Below are 21,893 nucleotides of genomic sequence, written 5' to 3' on the forward strand. Positions count from 1 at the left end.
AGCTATTTGCAATTTTTCCTTACTCTTTTACTTCTTTTCCACTCTTTCATCATAGTTTTGCGTATATCTATTCGAAGCGAAAGGTGTCGAAGGAAAAGTCAAAACTTTCGTAGAAACGTAGGGAAATTTCGATCATTCGCGATTCGGACCCCAGAATTTTGAGTTGGTTCTTCTTGGTAACTAGGTCGTACCGATCCAACACCGTGCATCCATCTCTTCTAAGCACTTTCGGAAGTGCACTAGCATTCGATGGATCCAACCGCCCCCGTTCTCCTCTTCCACCCCGTTGCCTAGTACCGCGGAATGAGAAGGTCTCTTCTCTCGCGATCTCGAATCTCATCGACGAAACGTTACGATTGAAAATAAAATTATTCAACCGTTTTAGTCGCTAGTCGAATTTCAGGATTCGAGTGTACATATATATGCGTGCGCGCGTATATATATATATAATTTCGTCTTTCGAATGGTTTCTCGAAAACAGCTAGCTGGAAATCGTCGGCGGTCCACGGGGTTCTTCTCAACTCGTCCGTAAACCGCACACTCGCGAGCCACGAAAACCACTCTCGTTATTTACACCAACCGAGATACTACTATATAGGCACACACGGTTCGAGCGTGCAACAAAACCGCGTTGTCGCATCGATCAACAACAACGGCTATGGTACCTATAAACGAACGAAACGTAAGTAACAGGCGTATATACGTATAGGTTGTTTCAGAAACGCACATGTCAATACTTCAGGAGTATATTTGCACATTGGAACAAATCGAAAATGTCATATGAACATGCGCTAGCGACCAAGAGTCGAAATCAAATATATCGATAAATTTGCTAGTGGTCTAACTTCGAAAACTACGGTACATCGGACGTATATGTTCGCGCGACAATTTTTACCTGTTTTAATGCGTAAACTTAACCCGTGAAGCGTTAGCGCGTATTTTTATGAAACATCCCTGTCATCCAAAAAAAAAAAAAATGCGTTTCCAATCGAAAATAAACGGACGATGATTTTCGAATGCTGATACGATAGTTATTAAAAATACACTTCGATCGGATAATAGATAATGAATCCGATGGTGGGGATACAGGAAGGTAAAAGAAAGAAGGAACGGAACGAATCGATTGGCTAGCTTCGTCGAACGAAGATGGCTAATTAGGATGTAATTAAAATTAAATCGGCCGGGCCATCGGCTACCATCAGCGCGAGCGATGCTCGCGTTTTAGTCGTGAATATCGAGAGAAATGGAGGAGGAGGAGGAGGAGGAGGAGATGAAGGCGGTGGGCTGGGAGAGTTAACAGAAAAAAGGACGATGAAAAAGATAGAAAAAGAGATAGAAGGGAGTGGGTGGTAGGTGGATCTCGTCCGCCATATTCTAACTCCACCATCGCCATCGCCATTGGCAGTAGCAGTAGCAGTAGCAGTAGCACCAGCAGCAGCAACAGCACCGGCACCAGCATTCTCTCTCTCGCGGGCTATCGTATTATTAATAAAATATTATATAACGCTTTATATAAAAAAAAAAAAGGAAAAAAGAAAAAGGAAAAAGGAGAGAGAGAGAGAGAAAAAAGTGCGGGCTAGTCGAAGCGTGGGCCGGGCGATCGGGGCACGAAGCAGCGGCGTTCGTCGAGCCGGATGAAAGGAGATGGTCGAACGTAGGGTGGGTGGGGTGGATCGGAGCAGTGGTAGGAAGAAGCGACGGTGTGTGCCGGCACTCGTTAGTGGTAGTGGTGAAAAGCGGCGAAGGGAACTCGGAAAGGGGTTTCAAACGAAGGAGGAGGGATGGGAGGCTGGGTTTCGAGGATAGCTTGGTTCGAGACAGGCTCGAATAAACCACAGATACGCGACCATAGCGGAAGAGAGAGATAGACAGAGAATAGAGAAAAGAGGGAGACAGAATTACGGCTTCTCTGTACGATATATTGCGACTAAACCAAACTGACGGAATGCCAAAACTTTTTTGTAATTAAATTTTTCACCGTTACGCCAGAGCGAGCAAGAGAGAGAGAGAGAGAGAGCGAGAGAAATATCGAGAAGGGAAGGGGGACCGTAGATAGATAGAGAGAGAGAGAGAGTATATAACTAGGGTGGTGGAAATGGGCGAGGATGGTTAGTGGTGGCTGATGGTCGTTCGAGAACGACTCTCTTCTCGACATCGACGATATCTGTTAATATGACGTCACTACCCGTATCCTCTCTTTCCACTTTTTACCTACGCCCTCCTGCACCCTCCTGCACCCTCCTGCACCCTTCTGCACCCTCCTTCTTCCTCCTTTCTAGTTCTCTTTCTCTTTCTTTTTCTCTTCTTTCTTTGTACGATGACCCTTTGTAATGAAGCGAGCACGATTAGTTGCGATTAAAAGGGTTGAGTATGGTATTGACGATAGAACACTTCCTTTCTCTCTCTCCCTCTCTTATCGTTTCGATATTAAATTCTGTCAGACGTTCTGATTACTAGCGTGTAGTCGCGTATCAGCTCCGAAGGGATTCACTTTGTCACTGCGTTTTCAAGGATTCGGGAAAAAGAGTTAAAAAGAATTAAAAAGAAAGAGAGCGAGCGATTTCCACGTCCAATAATCTTTGTAATTCACTTATCCTTCGGGATAAAGTCGCGCGTCTCGTCATTTTAACGTACCTACAGCAATTTGTATGAAATTAATGGAATCTTAATCGATACGCGCATAAGAGTTAAATTTACTTTTTCTCCTGAATTAATAGAAAAATTATTAATATTCTGCGAATATAATAAATAGACATATATGGGTGTAACAGGATAAGTAGGTAATATTGCAGGGATGGTTTCGACACATCGAAACGAGAAATAAAGTTCACGCATATATATATATATATGTGTGTGCGTGTATGTTTAATATTTTATTAATTTAATTATTATATATAATTGTTAGGTATATAGGTATATATACGTGTGTAGCATACATTTGCAAAGTCCACACGAAATATCGCCTTTTCGCGAAGCTAAGCCAATGGAACGCTGAAACTTTTCCGTAATGAAATTTTTTAGCACGTCGGTGATGCGCGACGAGAGCGGCAACAGGATGAGGAAAAGGGCTAAAGGGGGTTGGGGAGAGTATGGTAGAGAAAAAAAGAGAGAGAGAAAGAGAGAGAAAACTACTCGCTTATATCGTTCTACCTTCCTCATACTTTCCTATCGTCGTGGCTTCTGTTGGTATAGTCATCGATTTTTTCTCGCCTACCTTTTCTCTTTTTCTTTTTTCTCTTATTTTCATTCGCCGATCTTCTGTGTAAAAAGATCTACGTATTATACGTATGTAAATATATATGTATTATATGTATGCGGTGTATCTCGTTGAAGATCGTGATATCTTAGTATATACTTGGATATTTGATTTATTTTTCTTTCAATTTACATCATTTTTCGTTGTTGTCTTATTTGGGAAATCATATGTTTTACGATCAAAAAAATTCATGTCGGTTTTATAAGATGGAAGGTATATATGCGTTGTTTGAAATTTATTATGTTTATTAATATCTATTAGAAATATTCTTTAGTAATGATACGTTTAAATGGAACATTTTTTAATTTGCTACTTGATAATATGCGGTACTTTCGTATATTTATATATAATTAAAAGTCAAAATCTTAAGATTAATAATTGAAGCAAACGAAATGAGCAAATGAATAATTTTATATTATAAACGTCATTAAATTATGAAGATAAATATACTCGTGTTTCTCTTCGTTAATATGTTCATTATAATAATTACCTCTACGTGATATGCTTTACTGTAAAATTAAGAGAAAGGGAGAACGATAATAAAGGATAGAAAATTTCGATGAATTTTTCATCAACTTTTCAAAATAAACAAAAATTCAATTTATCCTTGCGTGTTTTTTTTTTTTTTTACAAACAATTACACGCTAGAAACTTGACTCGTTTGAAATAACGAGAGAAAAAGAGACATCAACGAGAAATAAAAATAAAACAAAGAATTTGTAATCCAGAAATAATATGCGGAAAGGAAATAAAAAAACATATGCTACATAATATGCGGAGACTTGCACCAAATTCGCCAGAAATTTGCATAGGACCGAAGTAAAGTACTTTTCGTGGAAAAGAATAAATTATCTTACGAGGTAATTAGAATTTTCCTAGTACGGTTTTCATTACGCGCCCGTAAACGTACGAATTTTCTTAATATCAGCTACCGCATTCTTTTCTTTATTCCTTTTGATAATAAAATGCATTAAGTAATACGTTTAGTAATGTAATATATTAAATAATAAAAGAACGAATGCATTTTTTTAATGTGTCATCGTTAAGTGTGCATAAATGTTTCAATATAGTCTATACGTTAAAAATATATTGAACATATAAATGATTAAGTTTATAAACCGGCTAAAAAATCTATAGTACAAGAATAAAATGAAATAAGAAATTTTGGTAAAATCAAATCGCGTCTTTATAATATCGTAGAAAAAAAATCGTGTTCACTGTCGTATTCGCGATAAGAGATTTAATTACAATATTCCGTGCAGCCGTCTGGTCGTAAATGGAAAGGAATTTGAAGTGAGAGAAAGAGGGAAAGGGAGAGAGAGAGAGTGAGAGAGAGAAATGAAGACTAAAAGAGGATAGGAGGGAAAAAAGCTATAGGAAAAAATGGAAAGTAAAAAAGAAAAGGCACATGTGGTAGATTCCACAGCAGCCACCATGCGGTCGTTGCTCGGATAGGTGAATTGCAGACCGAACGGTACCACTAACCCCACCACCACTCCTTCTTCGATGGATGAAAAATGTGTAATTTTTATTAATTGTACCTTTATTAATTTCCGGCCCCGTTTAACTAGCTTTACCGGAGATCGGTGCTATATAGTATAGAAGTGAGAAATCCAGTTGGGAGAATACGGATAGAGACGGAGATAGAGAGAATAGAGATGCAGTAAGATATATATATATAGCGATATATATATATACACAGATAGCGTATAGTCGGGGGTGTTAAGGGAGAAGGGAAATGGTTGGTTTGCTACGCGGTGCACCACCGAGTCCTGCACCACTTCCGGAGATATATAATGTATATATACATATTATATATATACATATTATGTATATATACATGATACATATATATATATATGTAGAGAGAATCGTAACAGTTATGTATATATACTAGCATCTGGTAGTAATAGGTGTGCGCGCGTGCGAATCCTTCTCCGCCCTGCGTTCCATCCTCTTCCCTCAAACGCACAGATGTGTCCATATTCGCGTTAACGTGAGTCTTATCGCGTATACGATACATTATGCGACCGCTTATTTAGACTAATGATAAGACATAGGTATTCTACGGTGTTGAATAAATACGGATTAGCAGAGGCATCTTCGTTAGAAGCAACGAAGAATATGAAATGATTAATAAGTTTTAAAATGAGATATATGATATTAAGCGGACCAGCTAGTTCTTGTCAATTTTTCAATCAAAATCCGTAGGAACTTTTTGAGTAACCCAATACGGCAAATCTAGCGATAATAATTCTAGCGATAATAGTAATCTCAAATCTGTAGGACACTTGAAACTTACAATTGTGCGCGTAAGATAGACATTTCGGCTCGTATCATCGTATTACTTTTCGTTGATTTTGATGTATACTTTAATGCAATGACGGTATATAAATATAGTATATACACATTATGTAGACCAGACGAAAACGGTATACCCACAAGATGAATCGTAACGCCGCCACCCGTAGAGGAGAGACCGTCAACTACGTTACTCGCTTTGTGCTTCCCGATGCACCCAATGCACCCGATGCATGCTCGTGAATAGGTATGCGAACACGTGTGTGCGTTTATATATAGACAGGGCTATGTCTGTGGTCGTACGTATGACGCGCGGATGCGGCTACATAGTCGACATATGTGCCACGCGACAGTATCGTGTAATTACCCCTCTCTCTCTCTCTCTCTCTCTCACTCTCACATGCATATACTGCCTTTCGATGCACTACTTTGTTTACGTGGTGTATAGGTTCGCTTGGGTATTACACGTCGCATACATATATACATATCTCTATACACATGCGCATATACATATATGCATCTATGTATACATACCTGTATATATATAGTAATGCGAATTTCTCTCTCTCTCTCTCTCTTTCTCTCAGAACGTGTATATATATATATATATATATATGTATGTTACTGAGAACGGCCCTCGACCCGCGCGAGACTTACGTCGTAGGTTATGTATGTACCACAGCATCCCTTTCGTATCGCATACTATACCGTTGCTTATTTTTAATATTGATATATATACACATATAAATGCACACATAACAGCAGACAGAGGAGGTGAGCGGCCCTTAGAAATTCTGACGCGTTGAAATCCCTGAAAGTAGGGATTCCAGCAGAAGTATGTCGAACCTCTTTCCTTCTTTTCTTGTTTCGAACATAAATTATGGATCGATATAGGAGTATTTTTGCTTACGCGAAATCTTCATTCGTTTTATTCATCTTCTTATTCGGGAAGAAAATGATAATACCTGTTTGTTCTTTTCTTATAGGTATACGTATAGATAATATTGCGTCTATTATACTTGAAATAAAATAGAATTAATTGAAAAAAAACATGTCCTTTTTCTTTACTCGATCTTTTGGATTATTTTGTTGACGTTAGTGAATATAATTGAGTTCACGAGTTAATCTTGAAAATTTCGAATAACGGTCGGTATATATTTATTCGTTTATCCATATCCACATTCGTCTCGCCTTATATTCGCGATATAATAAATTACATATCGAGACGGATTACCCTCGAGTTTGCAATCGTACTCTGTAGACTCGCGAGAGGCGACGTATCTTCGATACTCTTAATCTCCGAGCTTTCCTGTAATCTCGAGCTGTACAACACACAAGGAATTCATGGATCGCCGAATTCGGTTCTCGATACGAGATTTTCCCAAGAACGGTTCATCCACACACACACACACACACATACACCCCCCACCCACATACAATAGGTGTATAGGTGTATAGATACACGTATAGATGAACGTATACATATGGATAGGTTTACAAGCATAGAGGTTTATCCTGGTAAGCTTAAGTCATCGTGAAATCGGTCGCATAGCAAGGATGCTACTCCTCGGTGGAGTAGCCCAGAACTTTTGCCGGTGGACCGACGTTTACGTCCATCTTTCGCATAGCTACGGAATGTCACCGACCAATCGTTCGAGATATTCGAAAGCAAATAAATCGGCTCTTCCTATTCGGTTCGACGAGAACGCGAGATCGTTCGGAAGGATCTTCGACGATTCACTCGTTGACGAACTTTGGACCTTACGCTCATACTCTTCAATTCATGGATCTTTCTCTCATACCCTTACTTTCGCTCCTACCCTTCAATTCAATCCCTCAACCTCGTTCGAGGAATTATTTCCAAGCGTGGAGCATCGTCCTCCATCGAATTAACTCGAGTACGTTCCACTTTCGTTGGTTGGTTGGTTCGTTCGTTCGTTCGTTCGTTCGTTCGCTCGCTCGCTAGTCGTCATCGTTGTATTCCTTCCATCCTCTTTTATCCTCGTTCCTTCTTGCCTTCTTTCCACCCCCTTCAACGTCCGTACGTTTTCCCAATTATTCTCTTCTTTGTCACTTGTACGACTCGTCGTTTCCCTCTTACCCTTTTGCGACCACTCATCCTCTTCCTTTTTCCTAACCTTTCTAAACTCGTTCTCTCGTTCTCTCTTTCTCTCTCGTACCATGGAAGTACCTGTATAACGTTACCGGTAATTTAATAACGACCGAAAGGACCCAGTAATCGAAACCGGAAGTTCACGCAAATGAGGAAACCTCATCGCGGTGTCGAGGAATAGAAGAGGAAGAGGGTCTGCGGAAACGGGGTGGGATAAGAAGGAGGAATCCAGAGTCACGAGTCTCGACCATTGTCGAACGGTGTAATTTTCACGTGCGCGCTTTCTATTGAATCTGCATAACGAACTCGATACCCGATATGAAGGATGATACACGTGGCGCGGGGATCGGGAAACGGGGAAAAGGGCTTACCGATTCTCGGGTGACCGGAAATCGATCGATCGACCGTCTCAACTCGAGATCACTTTTCGTTACGATCGGTAATTGTATTTTAGTCGACGTTGCTCCTTTTTCTCTCTCTCTCTTTCTGCCTATTTTATTTTTCCTTTCCTCTTTCAACCGGGGCTTTGTCATTTTTATTTTTCAAACGATCCAATTCAAATTCTTTGCTTTCGCGATATTAATTTGTCGAGATTTTCATTGCAAGAAGAATATTTGATAAGAGCGTTTTCCAATTGGTAGATAATGAATTTTCCATCTAGTACCGAATGCCTTGACACCGTGGACGATGTTCGATCTATTTTCGTAGTTTGTATATTGCCGGGCACTGGTAAATGGTGCCGTTATATCGCAGAAAATAACGATACCAGTGTTTCTGACGTAATAGCATATCGTAAACAGTCGCGTGATTTTCGTCAAAGGGAGGACGACGACGACGAGGACGACGACGACGACGACGATGATAGGTCGCCATGAAACGGGACAGTAGTCCAAGGTCCTTTGGAAATCGGAATTTATCGACGTTTCACTTTCCTTACGAGCACGACGATTCTGATATATTTCGTTCATGCTTCTGACATACCGCTTTCAAACGGATTATTATATTCCCGTCGACGGTCCAATGATTTCCGAAAGGATTCTCTATCAACTTTAGTCAGAATTTATGGATAAAATCGATATTTATTTAATCGATGTTTTTTCCCTCGCTTCCTTTGTAGGTAGAAAAGAAAGTTGTAAAAATGAATGAAAGTTTAGTCCCGATCGCGCGATCTTTCGTGACGTCGGGAAAGACCGAGGTGGTATAATGTGCCGAGGTAGCGGATTTGGAAATCCCTCAATTTGATGAATGGCCGTGGGGGGTGGTCGTCGCGATGCCGAGGCCGTCGCTCGAACGCGCGACGCTATGATTAATACTCGCCTAAAGCGTCCTCCGAGGGCACCCTCTCTCCCCCTCCCTCCATCCCCGAACTCTTTTCTTTTTTCAATCATTTTTTCTCATAATCTTTCCTATGCCTAGTAAACATGAAAAAGAAAAGAGAACGAACTTTGCGAACATCTTCTATCCGAACGCGATTTAGAACATTCGAACCCTTTGACCATCGAAGAAATTTCTCTCCAATTTTTCCTAGGAGTATCGATAATTCGAAAATGTCCACCCGATTAGGGATTATCGGGTCTTACCGAGTGATCCTACGCAAGTTAGACCAGTTTTTATTTACTCGACAAAATGCACCGAAAGTTTCCCTTTTCGCGAATTCAAAATCAGTCCTAAAAAAAACCATTAGCACAGTTTCCAGGTCATTCCGTTCTTCGGTATAAGATTGTATTTTTATTCGCCTAACTAGATATTTCCATCAATCGTGTCGTTGGCATTTAGTTCGACGACCCGCGGATATGTAAGTAAAGTATATAAGTATATATACGTGTATATATACTTATAAACGTCAAATATTTCTACTTCCTGTTGTGTCGTTCGAGCTCTCGATTCGCTAAATCATTCTCGGATCGACGAAAAAATCAATAATTGACGTTGCGAAGGTTTTTTCTTTCTCTTCCGAATATAATTCACAACCTAAATACATGCACACACACACACGTATGCGGATCTCTTTTTATATACATACCTACTATCCCAATGTTCCCAATGTTCCCTAAATGTTGATTGTACAAAAGCAGAGATAAAAGTAAGTAAGAGAAGAAGTTTTTCCCTTTTCGTACATCGAGAGATAGAAAGATCCATAGTTGGGATAATACCTAGCAGGTATAAAAAAATTAAAAATAAAAAATGAAAGAGACGGGGAGGAATAAATCGTCATAATCGCGAGGACTCCCGTCGGACGCACGTACGCGTTCGAGTTTCGGATTAACCTCCGTCGATGTCCGTCGACGGCCGGTTGGAGGAGGATGGGAGTAGAAGGGGAGTAGAAGGGGAGTAGAAGGGGGTGGGCGAGGGGAGGAGAAAGTTCGTAGGTGGTAGCATCGCTATTCCAACGCTTCTCTTCCATCCCTTTTTAGCTCATAATCGGTCGCCCTCTCTTCTACGTGCTCCAGCTTCCCCCTCGTCCCTTTTTCCTCCTCCATCGCTCGAATATAAAATATACACGTTGCTGGATATCCTGACTAGCTCTTTGTATATACAAGGATCCGTGTATAGATTCGCGCATACTCCTATACGCGTCTCTACGTATGGGTCCCCGCGTGCAACGGAGAGAGGGAGAAACAGGAATGGGAAGGCATTGTGTTTATATGCATATCGGGAGGCTCCGACTCCCTTGTACTCCAACTCGGCGTTTTCCAATATTCGAGCCGAAACTCTCGACCGAAAAGCCCGGCCTTCGAATCCCAACGTTCTCCTCCTCCACCTCATACTCCAAGCCCATCCTCTCTTCCTCTTCCTCTGCCTCTTCCTCTTCCTCTTCCTCTTCCTCTTCTTCCTCATCCTTCCACTCGTTCCACCTTTCGTTTCCACCCTCTCCTCCCACTTTCAACCCGTCCGATTCTCTGCTCCGGTAACCGGTCAAAACTATCTCTTTCTCTCCGCCACATACATACGTATATGTGTACACTTTATACGTATATATACTTATATACCTAGGTACGCTCCTTGTAAATCGAACCGTCATATTTGGACAAAATCGAACGTATCCTGCCTAAACGTTATTCCCTCCCAGCAGCTAGCTATCCGCCTAGCTATCCACCTAGCTATCCACCTAGCTATCCACCTACCTATCCACCTACCTACGGTACTTGCTTTCTCTCTCTTCGCACAGCCACCCACTCGAAACATTTATTATAAGCCTCGGCCTCGTCGGAAAGTATTATTCGTGCCGTACGCGGGACCCACCGTCGTTTCCCGCATACGGTTCGACCTTTTCCCCCCGGATAATACCACGAGAGAGAGAGAGAGAGAGAGAGGGAGAGAGAGCGCAGACGAGTAAACCGTGTGCCAGCTGTATTTCTTTTCGACTTTTCCGAGCTTGGCTCTCTTACGAGCTATTACGATTCGTTTTAATTTTTCCTCCCTACACTTTCCAACCCCTTTATAACTCCCACCCACCCGCTATTTCTTCTCTCTCTCTCTCTCTCTCTCCCTCTTTCGATCATTCGGTTTTATACAGAGATTTCGATGCTCCTTCATGCTAGGGAATAACGTAGTTGTCTAAAACGTTCAACGAAAAAAAAAAAAAAAAAAAAAAAGAACAAAAAAGCTCTCGTATGAAAATTCTTTCTCCGATCTCTTCCCCTCCCTCTCCCCCACCCTCTCCCTCTCTCTGGCGCTCTTTTGCGACAGAATAAATAACTTGTAACGTCGTTAGAAAGAGAGATCGATAGGTCGATCCGCCGAGTGTCTCGTCAAGCGACCTTTTCGTGGCACCAACCGGGAATTCAAAGGACGCTGTCGACGATGTCTCCCATAAAAAAAACATCATGTAGAGTAAGAGAGAAGATAGGATGTTCTGTCCGAACTGACGCTAAAATTCCGGTTGGCGCCCAAAGGATTTTTATTCCTGATCTCTTATTCTTCCTCTCTCTCTCTCTTTCTCTCTCTCTTTATTCGGGATTGAAATAGTAATATGTTATTGGTAAGTCCTCCTTTTACATTGGCAGCGCCAATAAATGCTGCAGACAGGTTAACGAACCACGTACATGGCGTGTGAGATATCTCTGTGTCTTTTCAAGTGAGGACTCCGAGGGAGAGAGAGAGAGACAGAGAGAGAGAGAGAAAAGAGGGATAGAAAGGAATGTAGAAAAAGAACAGGGCAAAGGTACGAATAGGTGGATAGATAGACGGATAGATGGATGGATGGATGGATGGATGGATGGATGGGTGGATGGATGGATGGATGGGTGGATGGATGGATGGATGGATGGGTGGATGGATGGGTAGATACGTTTAGATATAGATGGATGCAGAGATGGTCCTGTCGTTGTGGTTGCAAAGGGAGTCCAAGAGTACTGATAAATAGAAAGAAAATATAAAAGAAAGATATAAATAAATAGGAAAAGGGAGATAGGGAGGTTGAGTGCATGGGGGTGCGACAGAGGTGGTGGCATCGCTAAACTGTCGACTTGAAGCTTTTAATTCGCGATCAAAGGCACGTAACGGTCCGTCGGAAGCCTTTCGGCGGCGCCACTCTTTCCGACGTCAAAATTACTTTTAAAATTCCCTCTCTTCCGATCGGTACCCATTTCTCCACCACGAACCTGTCTCTTCCTCTCTATCTCTCTCTCTTTTTCACCAGAACCGTCCACTTCAGAGCTTTATAACGTGTTCGGCGGATACGAGCCATGAAACGAATTCGGTCGTCGGCTAAGGAAAAAAGAGGAAAAACGAACGAACAGGTGGTTACGTCAAAGGTAATCGACTCTCTTTCTCTTTCTTTCGGTCCCTTTATCTCTGTCTCTGTCTTTTTTCTATCATATCTATATACATGGACTCCCCGTACTCGATCGAATTCAATAATAACGAATAACGGACGAATTTCTTCTTCTCGAAGGTAGACGCGCTAAGGTTTCTCCCGATTAATCGTCCGGTTATTACCGCGAGCTTTATTGTTTCCGAGAGAGAAAGAGAGAGAGAGAGAGAGGAGAGAGAGATTTGAAAGATTTCTGATAATTAACGATCGAGTTAGATGAAACTCGAGAGGTTTGATTGCTTCTCTTCTGTAATGGTTTAGAGACGAGGGCAAATTTCTGCAAATTTAAAGGGAGTAATCGTTCGGGTCCTTTTTGTGTTAATCAAAATTGCGAATTGTGTATTTTTATAAATAAAATATGTTTCAGGATTGCGTGGACATTGCAACTATCGACCGTTGGGTCAGATTTTTCGGAAATTTGATAAATGGATTCGTAAAGAAAGAAAGTACGAAGGGCGAAGGAGCAACAAATTATTTGTTCTTATAATTTTCTTATTTTTGTCACGGTCTCTACGTTATTTATCGGACGAGAAGACGGAGATAAACGCGATTCTTTTCCCCCGTCCGTTCCGAACTAAAACTTGATGAGCTTGCACGCACTAACTATCTCTTCTTTTCAGGTGAAAAAAAAAAGAAAAAAGAAAGAAAAGGAAAGAGAAAGAAAAACGATCACCCGCGAGCATCGTTCGCGAGACAACACGAGGGTGATAGTATAGCAATAGTAGTAGTAGTAGCGGTAGCGGCAATAGTGGTAGTAGTTGCTTTTGGAATTTGACAAAAGCTCGCGAATCGAGATATCGAGCCGAACGCGAAGAGAGAAGTTGCCCGGCCGGCGGTGTTGTCTCGCTTCGACGGTGCTCGAGGAAAAGGGAAATGCATGAGAGGGAGTGAATGGGAGGGAGAGAAAGAGAGAACGAAAGAAAGGAAGGAAGAAAGGAAGAAAGAAAGCAACGCTAAACGGCAATGGTTCGCGAAGCTGCAGGAGCTTCGCCATGGTGTTCCTTGTATATGTGTATACGCGATGCACCACTTACACATACGTTCCAACAATTGGAACGCCTCCTCCTTCTTTTTGCAGAGATGCTCGGTCCGCGGTTTCACGGATTGACGAGACGATGCTACGTAGCACCTTTTAGCCAACTCTAATTTAACGAGCTACGACTCTCCATCGAACAATATCGAATATATCGATTCGCGATATTTTCCACCAATTCGAACTTTCGAATAAAATCAAAAAACAAACGAATTTGTAGGTACCTACTTCGTTCGGTTCTCGATCGATCTCGGTCACCCCTTTTTCCAGAGGAGCACGGTCAAAGTGTCTACGAACATTTTAATAACGGAAAAAAAGAAACAAATTAAATATATATATATATGTATTCTTATATGTATATATATTTAAATGAGAAGACAATTTCAAGAAAAGCAGAGATTAGTATGGTACGTGCCGCCAATGATACGATTTTTCTTTGGAAATTGTCGAGTAAGCCTCTATTCGTAGTCAGTACACGGCGCGTTTATTACCTGCTAATAAGTGAAAAGGAGAGAACACACAAAAAATAAAACTGAAAGAAAGAGAAGGGATTTACTCTAGCGACAATGTACGCCCCGAGGATTGCACTTGATTTTAAATGGAAAAAGAACAAAATCTATAAAAATGAACGAATAGAGTAAACAATGAGACGAGAAAAAAAGAAAAAAATTAAAAAAAAGAAAGAGAGAGAGAGAGAGTTTTGACCTTGTAAGCCGGGGTTTACCGATACGAGTACAACGTTGTATATTTTAACGAATAAACAAAAAGTTTAATAGTAAATAAAAAATATCAAAAAAGAAAGTACAAAGTACGATTAGTTAATAAAATTTGTACGTTATACGCGTTCCATTGAAATCTAAAGATCGGCAACTTTAAATTGAAATTTCAACTTAAATTATAAATGAACAAATTGTCGATTCAAATTGAAAAACATTTCTAAATCACGGGAAAGAAAAAAGGATTTCCGAAAGAATTGTAGCGAAGGAAAGAAAAAGATGGAGATCTCTTATGTTGCACGTAGGCTTCAATTAAATTCAAAATTTTCGACAACTATATATTTTTGGTAGAAACATAATAACTGTTCTAAGCTTATTGGAAATGATTAAAAGAAAAAGACGAATCGTGAACGAGAGAGAAAGAGAGACGGCTTACAAGGATCGGCCGTTTGTCTCGCGGAAAGGGGGTGCCAGATAGAAAACGTCATTCGTGTTCTCCACGTAAAGAGAAATAAAGAAAAAAAACAAGAGAAATAGAGAGAGAGGGAGAGAAAGATGAAGAATGAAAGAATCGAGTGAATGATGAAGAGAGAAAGAGAGAGAGAGAGAGGGTTAAAAAAGGGGTATGAGGGGACAGACATAGAGAGATAGAGACAAGGATAGAGGTTGGCGTAAAAAAAGCTTACTTGAAGGAACGATAATGATTATAATAATGACGACGATTACGACGACGACGATGATGATGATAATAATAATAATAATAATAATAATAATAATAATAATAATAATAATAATAATAATAATAGTGATTCTAATGATATAACGACGACGATAATATTAATCAATAATAATAATAATAATATGAAGCAGAAAAGCAGCTGGGGAAGTAAGAAAAGAGGGAGAGAGAGAGAGAGATAATACATATATATATATATACATATATATATGAATAAGAAAAGAATATTGTCGCTTATTTCGTTTCTCGTCAGCTCTCGAAAGGCCGTCGTCCGTCCTGACCCTACCAAATATGTTTTGCATTGCAGACTACCAGATGCGCAATGTTAACGTGAGATCGGTCAACTCTAAACGAAGGAAAACACCCTCCTCTTCCTGCTTGTGAGTCTCTCAGTTTCGGTGTTTCGTAATAATTCCACCTATGATAAACCACACATACTTATATTGTTCATTATAACCCGATTATACTTATGGCATTGTTTGTAATGGATCGAAACGTATTACATATATATTTATATATACATATACATGTGTGCATATATATACATATATACACATATATATGTATATACATACGCATATACAATACCTCTGACCTTGCCTTTATAGTATATATATATATATATTTTTTTTTGGAACGAAAAGTTGCGCGCGCATACGCGTATGCGTGTGTGCGCTTATTATACATATACGCTCTCGTACACGTATGCATGCGCGTACGTATTATACTTATATACATATATATTTTGTCTTACACACACGTTTAAACATGTATATTTACAAACTTGTATACTTTGCCGCTTGATAGTTAATATCCGTACAATCCGTAACAATCTACGAATATAATATAATGTATCATTCATTTTCTATACACGTCTTGTCTTTGCATCGAATCGTTCTTTTAGTTTAATCCTTTTCTAAAATTCATTGGCGGATCAAATATTTATCTAATGTTTTTCGCGTTAATACGAAAATCTTTCATTTGCGATCCGAATAACGATTATTTCCAAAGTACGCGAATTCGTGTTGGGATTGAAATTTCAATGATGTAAGCCTTTAAATGTCGTTTAAACAATCGGGGAAATGTTGAAATCGAATTATCTATTATTATTCGAACGATATCAGTGATTAACCCAGTCGAGCCAATTACGAGTTTCGTAAAAAATCGATCGTGACTCGATTACGCGAGCATAATACGTAAACGACGTTTAAGTATATGCATATATACATAGAAATATTAATACATAGAAATGGATCGATCGATCGATCGATTCGTAAACCGTTTTTTCATTAATCGTTTCATTTTACATCTCACAGCCATTCCTTTCTCTCTCTCTCTCTCACTCTCTCTCTCTCTCGTGTGAAATACGATTTCAAAGGAAAGGGATGAAATATCTACACGAATGGGATGTCATGTCGGAAAGTTTGATTTTGTTTCTTCTTTTTTGTCTTCTTTCCTTTTTCTATCCTTTTTTGTTCCTCTTTACTCCATTTCCTCCCCCTCCCTCTTTTCGATATCGAGCCGTCGTAATATATATATATATTATATATAATTTCGTTCGAATGAAAAAAAACATTTGCAAGAAAACGAATGTAAAAGAAAAAAGGGATTGCGGTAGAATTTGATTAACGATTAATCGATCGTAAAAAAAAAGGGAAACGTTAGCAGACGTACGCTGCACGCGTTTCCCTTTCTTTCATTTTTTCTAACTTGATCGAACTCGATCGCTGTTAGTTCAAAACTAACCCAACGAAGGATCTCACGTTGCCCTTCGTAGTAGAGGAATCAAGGATGTCCTGCGATTGCAGGCCTCATTCGCAGGACATTTTCCCTCGGGCATGTCGAACAATGTGAGATTCGCAATCGGCGAACGAGGATCGATTATTACTTTTTTTTTTCTTTCTTTCTTTCTTTCTTTCTTTCTTTCTTTCTTCTTTTATTCTTTCTCTATATTTTTCTTTTTCTTCAATAATTTCAATTTCGTATCTTGAACTTTCTTGATCAAATTGAACGGCGGCTCGATCGTACATTATATTTCTAATATTATTCAATGATATTAATAAAAAGCCATTTCGAAAATGAATATTCTCTCTCATCGAAATTCATTTCTTTCACATTTTACAACGTTTTACAGTTGCCCATCTTTCCCTTTGGTTTCTTTTTCTTTTTCAATTTTTTCTTTTTCACTTTCTCGTCAAGATTATAATCAAATCACGACGTTTCGATTACGGAAAAATTCATCTTCCTTTTTTTCTCCTCTTTTTTACTTTTCTTTTCATTCGTATATCGTAATTCAATCGGATGATTTGGAGACAAAATTCATATATTTTCTCGTAGAAATTTATTTCTTTTATTTTACGTAGTTGCTGTTCCTTTATCATTATTATTATTCTTATATTTTCTCCCTTTCTCGCCGAGAATAATGTCTAATCGTGGGATCATTCATTTTATTCTTTCATTCGCCTATCGAAATTTCTAATCATATCTTCTTATCCAAATTTAACATACGTTTTTTATTTTCATATTTCGCTAATATAATGCAATAGACAAGACGAGACGAAATGTAAAAATTAATTTACATACATGCACACATAAATACATACAAAAATTGGACGACACCAAGATAATTAACAGATATAATAATATCCATGCACGTTCGCTGTACCTGTATGAACCGTATATTATATATTATCATACATACATACATATATATTAATACACACTGATATATTGATATGTGTATATATATATATGTATAAATACACACATACATATCGTCGCCTATCCATTGAAATCATTCGCCTTAATAAACCTTACGTATCTCTCTATATAAATATATATACATATATATATATGCATTTAAGTATATACATATGCATATACATATATATATATATATATATATATTTATACATTTATACCGTATCTTTGCTGCGCTGCTTGTTTAAACGTAAGCTTTAGATCGATGAATTAAATACAGATCGATACAGTACGAACAACAATTACATTACAACAACAGTTTACAACAAACAGCGACAACATTACTAATAACAATAATTAGATAACAACAGTAACAATAACGACACGATCATATCCGAAAAGCAAGCGAGTATCGATATTTAAAGAACGCAATTCTTCGCGAGAACAATCTAAAAAAGTAGACGTAGGAAAAGAGAGAGAAATACAAAATAAACTAATGAAAAATCGTTGAAACCAGTGACACAAACGTAGGCATTTTACTGAAAAGCTATTCCAATTGTCGATGTTGAAAAGATCGAGACGATTAAAAAATAAATAAACAAAAAAGAGTAAAGGAGAGAAAAGGTTAGATACAAAGAAGAAGAAGGAGAAGAAGGGAAGAGAAAGAGCGAGGGAAAAGGTGAAAAACAACGAGACGAGATTTCCAAGTTAATGAAACTGGCGAGAAGAGAAACTTTACGAAAGGGAAAGAGAGAGAGAGAGAGAGAGAGAGGTGACGCGCACGGCAAATTCAAAGCTTTGAGTATTTTCAAAAAGAATATTTATTTATTTTTTTTTCCTTACAATTAGCGTTGTCATCGTCGTTATCGTTCTCGTTAAGTTTGTTAATTTGTTACTATCGTATGCTGTAAATGGTCGCTTTGACGCTCAATTTATCTGTTCATAAACATTACGGTGCTTTCAGAGAAACGAGAAAGAGTAATAACCAATAAAAATATTTAAAATAAAATGCATATCGTCGAGTAACTCGTGGTCAGAATTAATTGTCTTATATAAAGCATAAATTCGCGCGCGCGTTATTTTATTTTTCCAAATGAAATAGCAGAAACGAATAAATTTGACGAATAGAAAAGAATTTGCAAGTATTTGTAAATTTGTTATCATTTGAAATAATATAATATGAAACTTATAAAATATAGTGGAATTGTAATAAAAATTCAGAGAGTCGTATAAGTTTCATTGAAAATCTAAAATGGCTTTATCGTTCTGACGTGCAAAACTATATGGAATTGTACGAGGACGACAACAACGATGCAATAAAGTAACTTCGTATAAAACCTTACTTTCTTATCGGGTTAGAATCAATTTTACTGAAGAAAAATGAAGACTACGTCCTTGACATAATTACGAGAGAAACGAAAGAATGACTCGATGGTGTCTCGACTCCTCGCGAATCAAATTGCCATCTTTTTCATATTTTCGATCCATCAAATATTTCACTATTATATATTTTTCTGTTAATTAATAAATAACAATAGTTAGTACAAATGTTTCATGCTCGAAATCGATGCAATATTTCGATCGATGATCGAAAATTTTGATGCTTGAGATTTCTATATTTTGAATAAGAATCATTACCAGGAAAGATTCATACAAAAAGAAACAATACTAAATTTCTCATAAAAATCGATAAAATGTTTCATTTCTATATTTCCGTTAATTAATTTTTAACAGGAGTTGTTAATACAAGAATATTGTAACTTTATTAATACATTTTGTACTATTTATAAGAGCTCGTCGAACGAGACGGATGGTCGAAGAAAAATTAATATTATCTCATCCGTATAAATCTTCATAAAGCAATAGTGATTTTTTTCCATAAAAATGATTCAACATTTTGGAGAAAATCGATAGAGATAGAAAAAGATACAGAAACGATTAAACGAGCTAATAATTTTTACTTTTGCTTGTTCGCTTAAAAGAGAGGGAGATAGAGAGAGAGAGAGAGAGAGAGAGAACATTTTTATTATTTACTTTGCCGAGGAAAGTCGAGAACGGAGAAACGAGAATTATTATACCATCGACGAATACATATTTAAATTTAATAATGTTTTACATGGAAAAATAATAGACTCGATTACTTTGCGATAAATTATCGAATACTCTTAACTCGTTAAATATTGAATCGATTTTGTATTAATCGATACGCGGATCTTATATTTCGGATTTGTATCTTTTTTAAAACGTTGAATAAAGCCACGCACGACGGCGTAAGTAAAATTCATCTAACGAGATTAAATACACTTTTTATATATAAAAAGTATAAAAAAATATAAGTGTTATTAAATTCGCGTAGTTGTACATTTTGGCGATAAGTTAAACTCGACTTTCCTCGGTAAAAGGATTAATCAACGTTCTACTTCATACTCGCACATCTGTTTTTATGGTAACACGAGCTACCACTCGAGAGTTTGCGAGTAAGAGATCGAGACCATTTTATGTTCTGCGTGTTGTATTAAATGAGAGAAACGCTTGTCAGCCAGATCTTTAGGTGTCTTTGATAAACGTTTACTCCTACGCTCTCTCATAATACTATAGACTGATACATAGATTTCGAGCATGTCACCACCGAGAAAATCAGGATGTCGATAATTATGTTCGTTATTTCATTTCTTTCTTCTTTTATTCATTTGGTTTCTTTTTTCGCGGTGATCGTGATTCTGAAAATATCACAAGAGAAAAGAAAAAGAAAAACCATATGTAATATTACGAACACGCATCGAGTTCACGAAAGAGAGAACTATTATTTGAGAAATAAAATGATTCGATTCCTTTTATCAAGCTATTACATAAACGTTGAAAACACTGATCGATTAAAACGTGCCCCGCGATTGTAGTTATTCGTCACTTCATTAACAAATACACGCGCATTTACATATAATAATAATGAAACACTACGTATATACACTACAGTAGTATAATTGCATGGCCGCATAATATGTACATATATATGTATACATATATTATGTACTATACATATATACTGTACCTATATCTAAAACGATTCTACACACATACATATATGCATAAACACACGTCCACACGCATACACGTTGAAGAAAAATAAGAAAGAGAGAGAAAGAGAGAAAAAAGAATTTTCCCCTCAGTTCTGCGTCTTCGAGTCTGTTCGATCGTAGTCGAATTGATCAAAAATTTGATTGATCGACATTCAATTCGATATTCGTTCCATTAAAAAAGAAAAAGCAACAAAAGAGCAAACAAAAGAAGTAATTTTCTAGTAGAGAGAAAAAAAAGTAGGGTGGTCGAGGAAAGGAAAAAAAAAGCAGAAGCAATATGACAAGAAAAATATATCATAAAATTATAAACCAAACGAACACGGAAAAAAAGAGATCAAGAGGGGGAGGAAAAGGGTGACGATGTAATCAGGATCGGACGCGAAACGGTTCCTATTAAGATATATATATATATTTAAATAGAGAATTGATTGATTATTTCCATTTCGGTATTTTCGGACGACGAGAAAACGAGTAGCTGAATATGGAAAGCGTCGTTGATCTCGTTGTCGTTGTTTCCGCGTTTAACGTTTTTTTTTTGCCAGCCACCTCGACGAGACGGAGGAAACGACGAACTGATATTCAAATTGGACTTTTTTTTATGGTGCGAGGGAGAGGGGGTGCAAGAAAAAAAAATACATTTTCGGAGAGAGGTGACAGGAAGTATATATTATATTATAAATCTAATGAAATAATAATAATCATTTTTAGTTATAATGTAAATGTATATGTATGAAAATAGAATATCAATTTGTATTTTGTAATATAATATATTAATTGAAATCTTCAGGCACCTCTCCCTTCGAGCCTTCAGCCCACCCCGAACCCACAGCTCAAAAATATCCTCAAACTTCATAAGAACCGTCGTTTCCATCGCCCTTCTCTGTCTCTCCGCGTCTTATGTTAGTTTTCCTTCGGAGGAATTATTATCATGATTATTTCTATTAACTAATTCTACTACTATTACCGAAATATTACTGCTATTACTTCTACTACTACTGCTACTATTATTATTACTATTACTAGTGCCAGCATCGTAGCCACGACGACACGAAGACGTACATACCCAGGGGAAAAGAATATAGACAAAAACAAATAAATATATATGTATATATAAGTATATATATGTGTATATATAAAAAAAAAGA

The 21,893-nt window shown here is 37.9% G+C and overlaps 1 protein-coding gene across 5 annotated transcripts in view; it reads left to right on the forward strand.

The window, feature by feature from the left end:
* Positions 1–21,893, forward strand: part of LOC122514201 (one cut domain family member 2-like) — a 66,798-nt gene that overhangs the window by 31,535 nt on the left and 13,370 nt on the right. For 2 of the 5 annotated variants that reach the window (XM_043630863.1, XM_043630864.1), the window contains one exon: positions 15,279–15,351. The exons of 2 other annotated variants lie outside the window; for them this stretch is intronic. In XM_043630863.1, coding sequence (XP_043486798.1) covers positions 15,279–15,351 — 73 coding nt within the window. Of the gene's footprint in view, positions 1–12,312; positions 12,430–15,278; positions 15,352–21,893 lie in introns of those variants that run through there. One more of the 5 variants, XM_043630865.1, reaches the window with a different exon arrangement.

Source organism: Polistes fuscatus, unplaced genomic scaffold (genome assembly GCF_010416935.1).
Source record: "Polistes fuscatus isolate 324 unplaced genomic scaffold, CU_Pfus_HIC Scaffold14, whole genome shotgun sequence".
Taxonomy (NCBI): domain Eukaryota; kingdom Metazoa; phylum Arthropoda; class Insecta; order Hymenoptera; family Vespidae; genus Polistes; species Polistes fuscatus.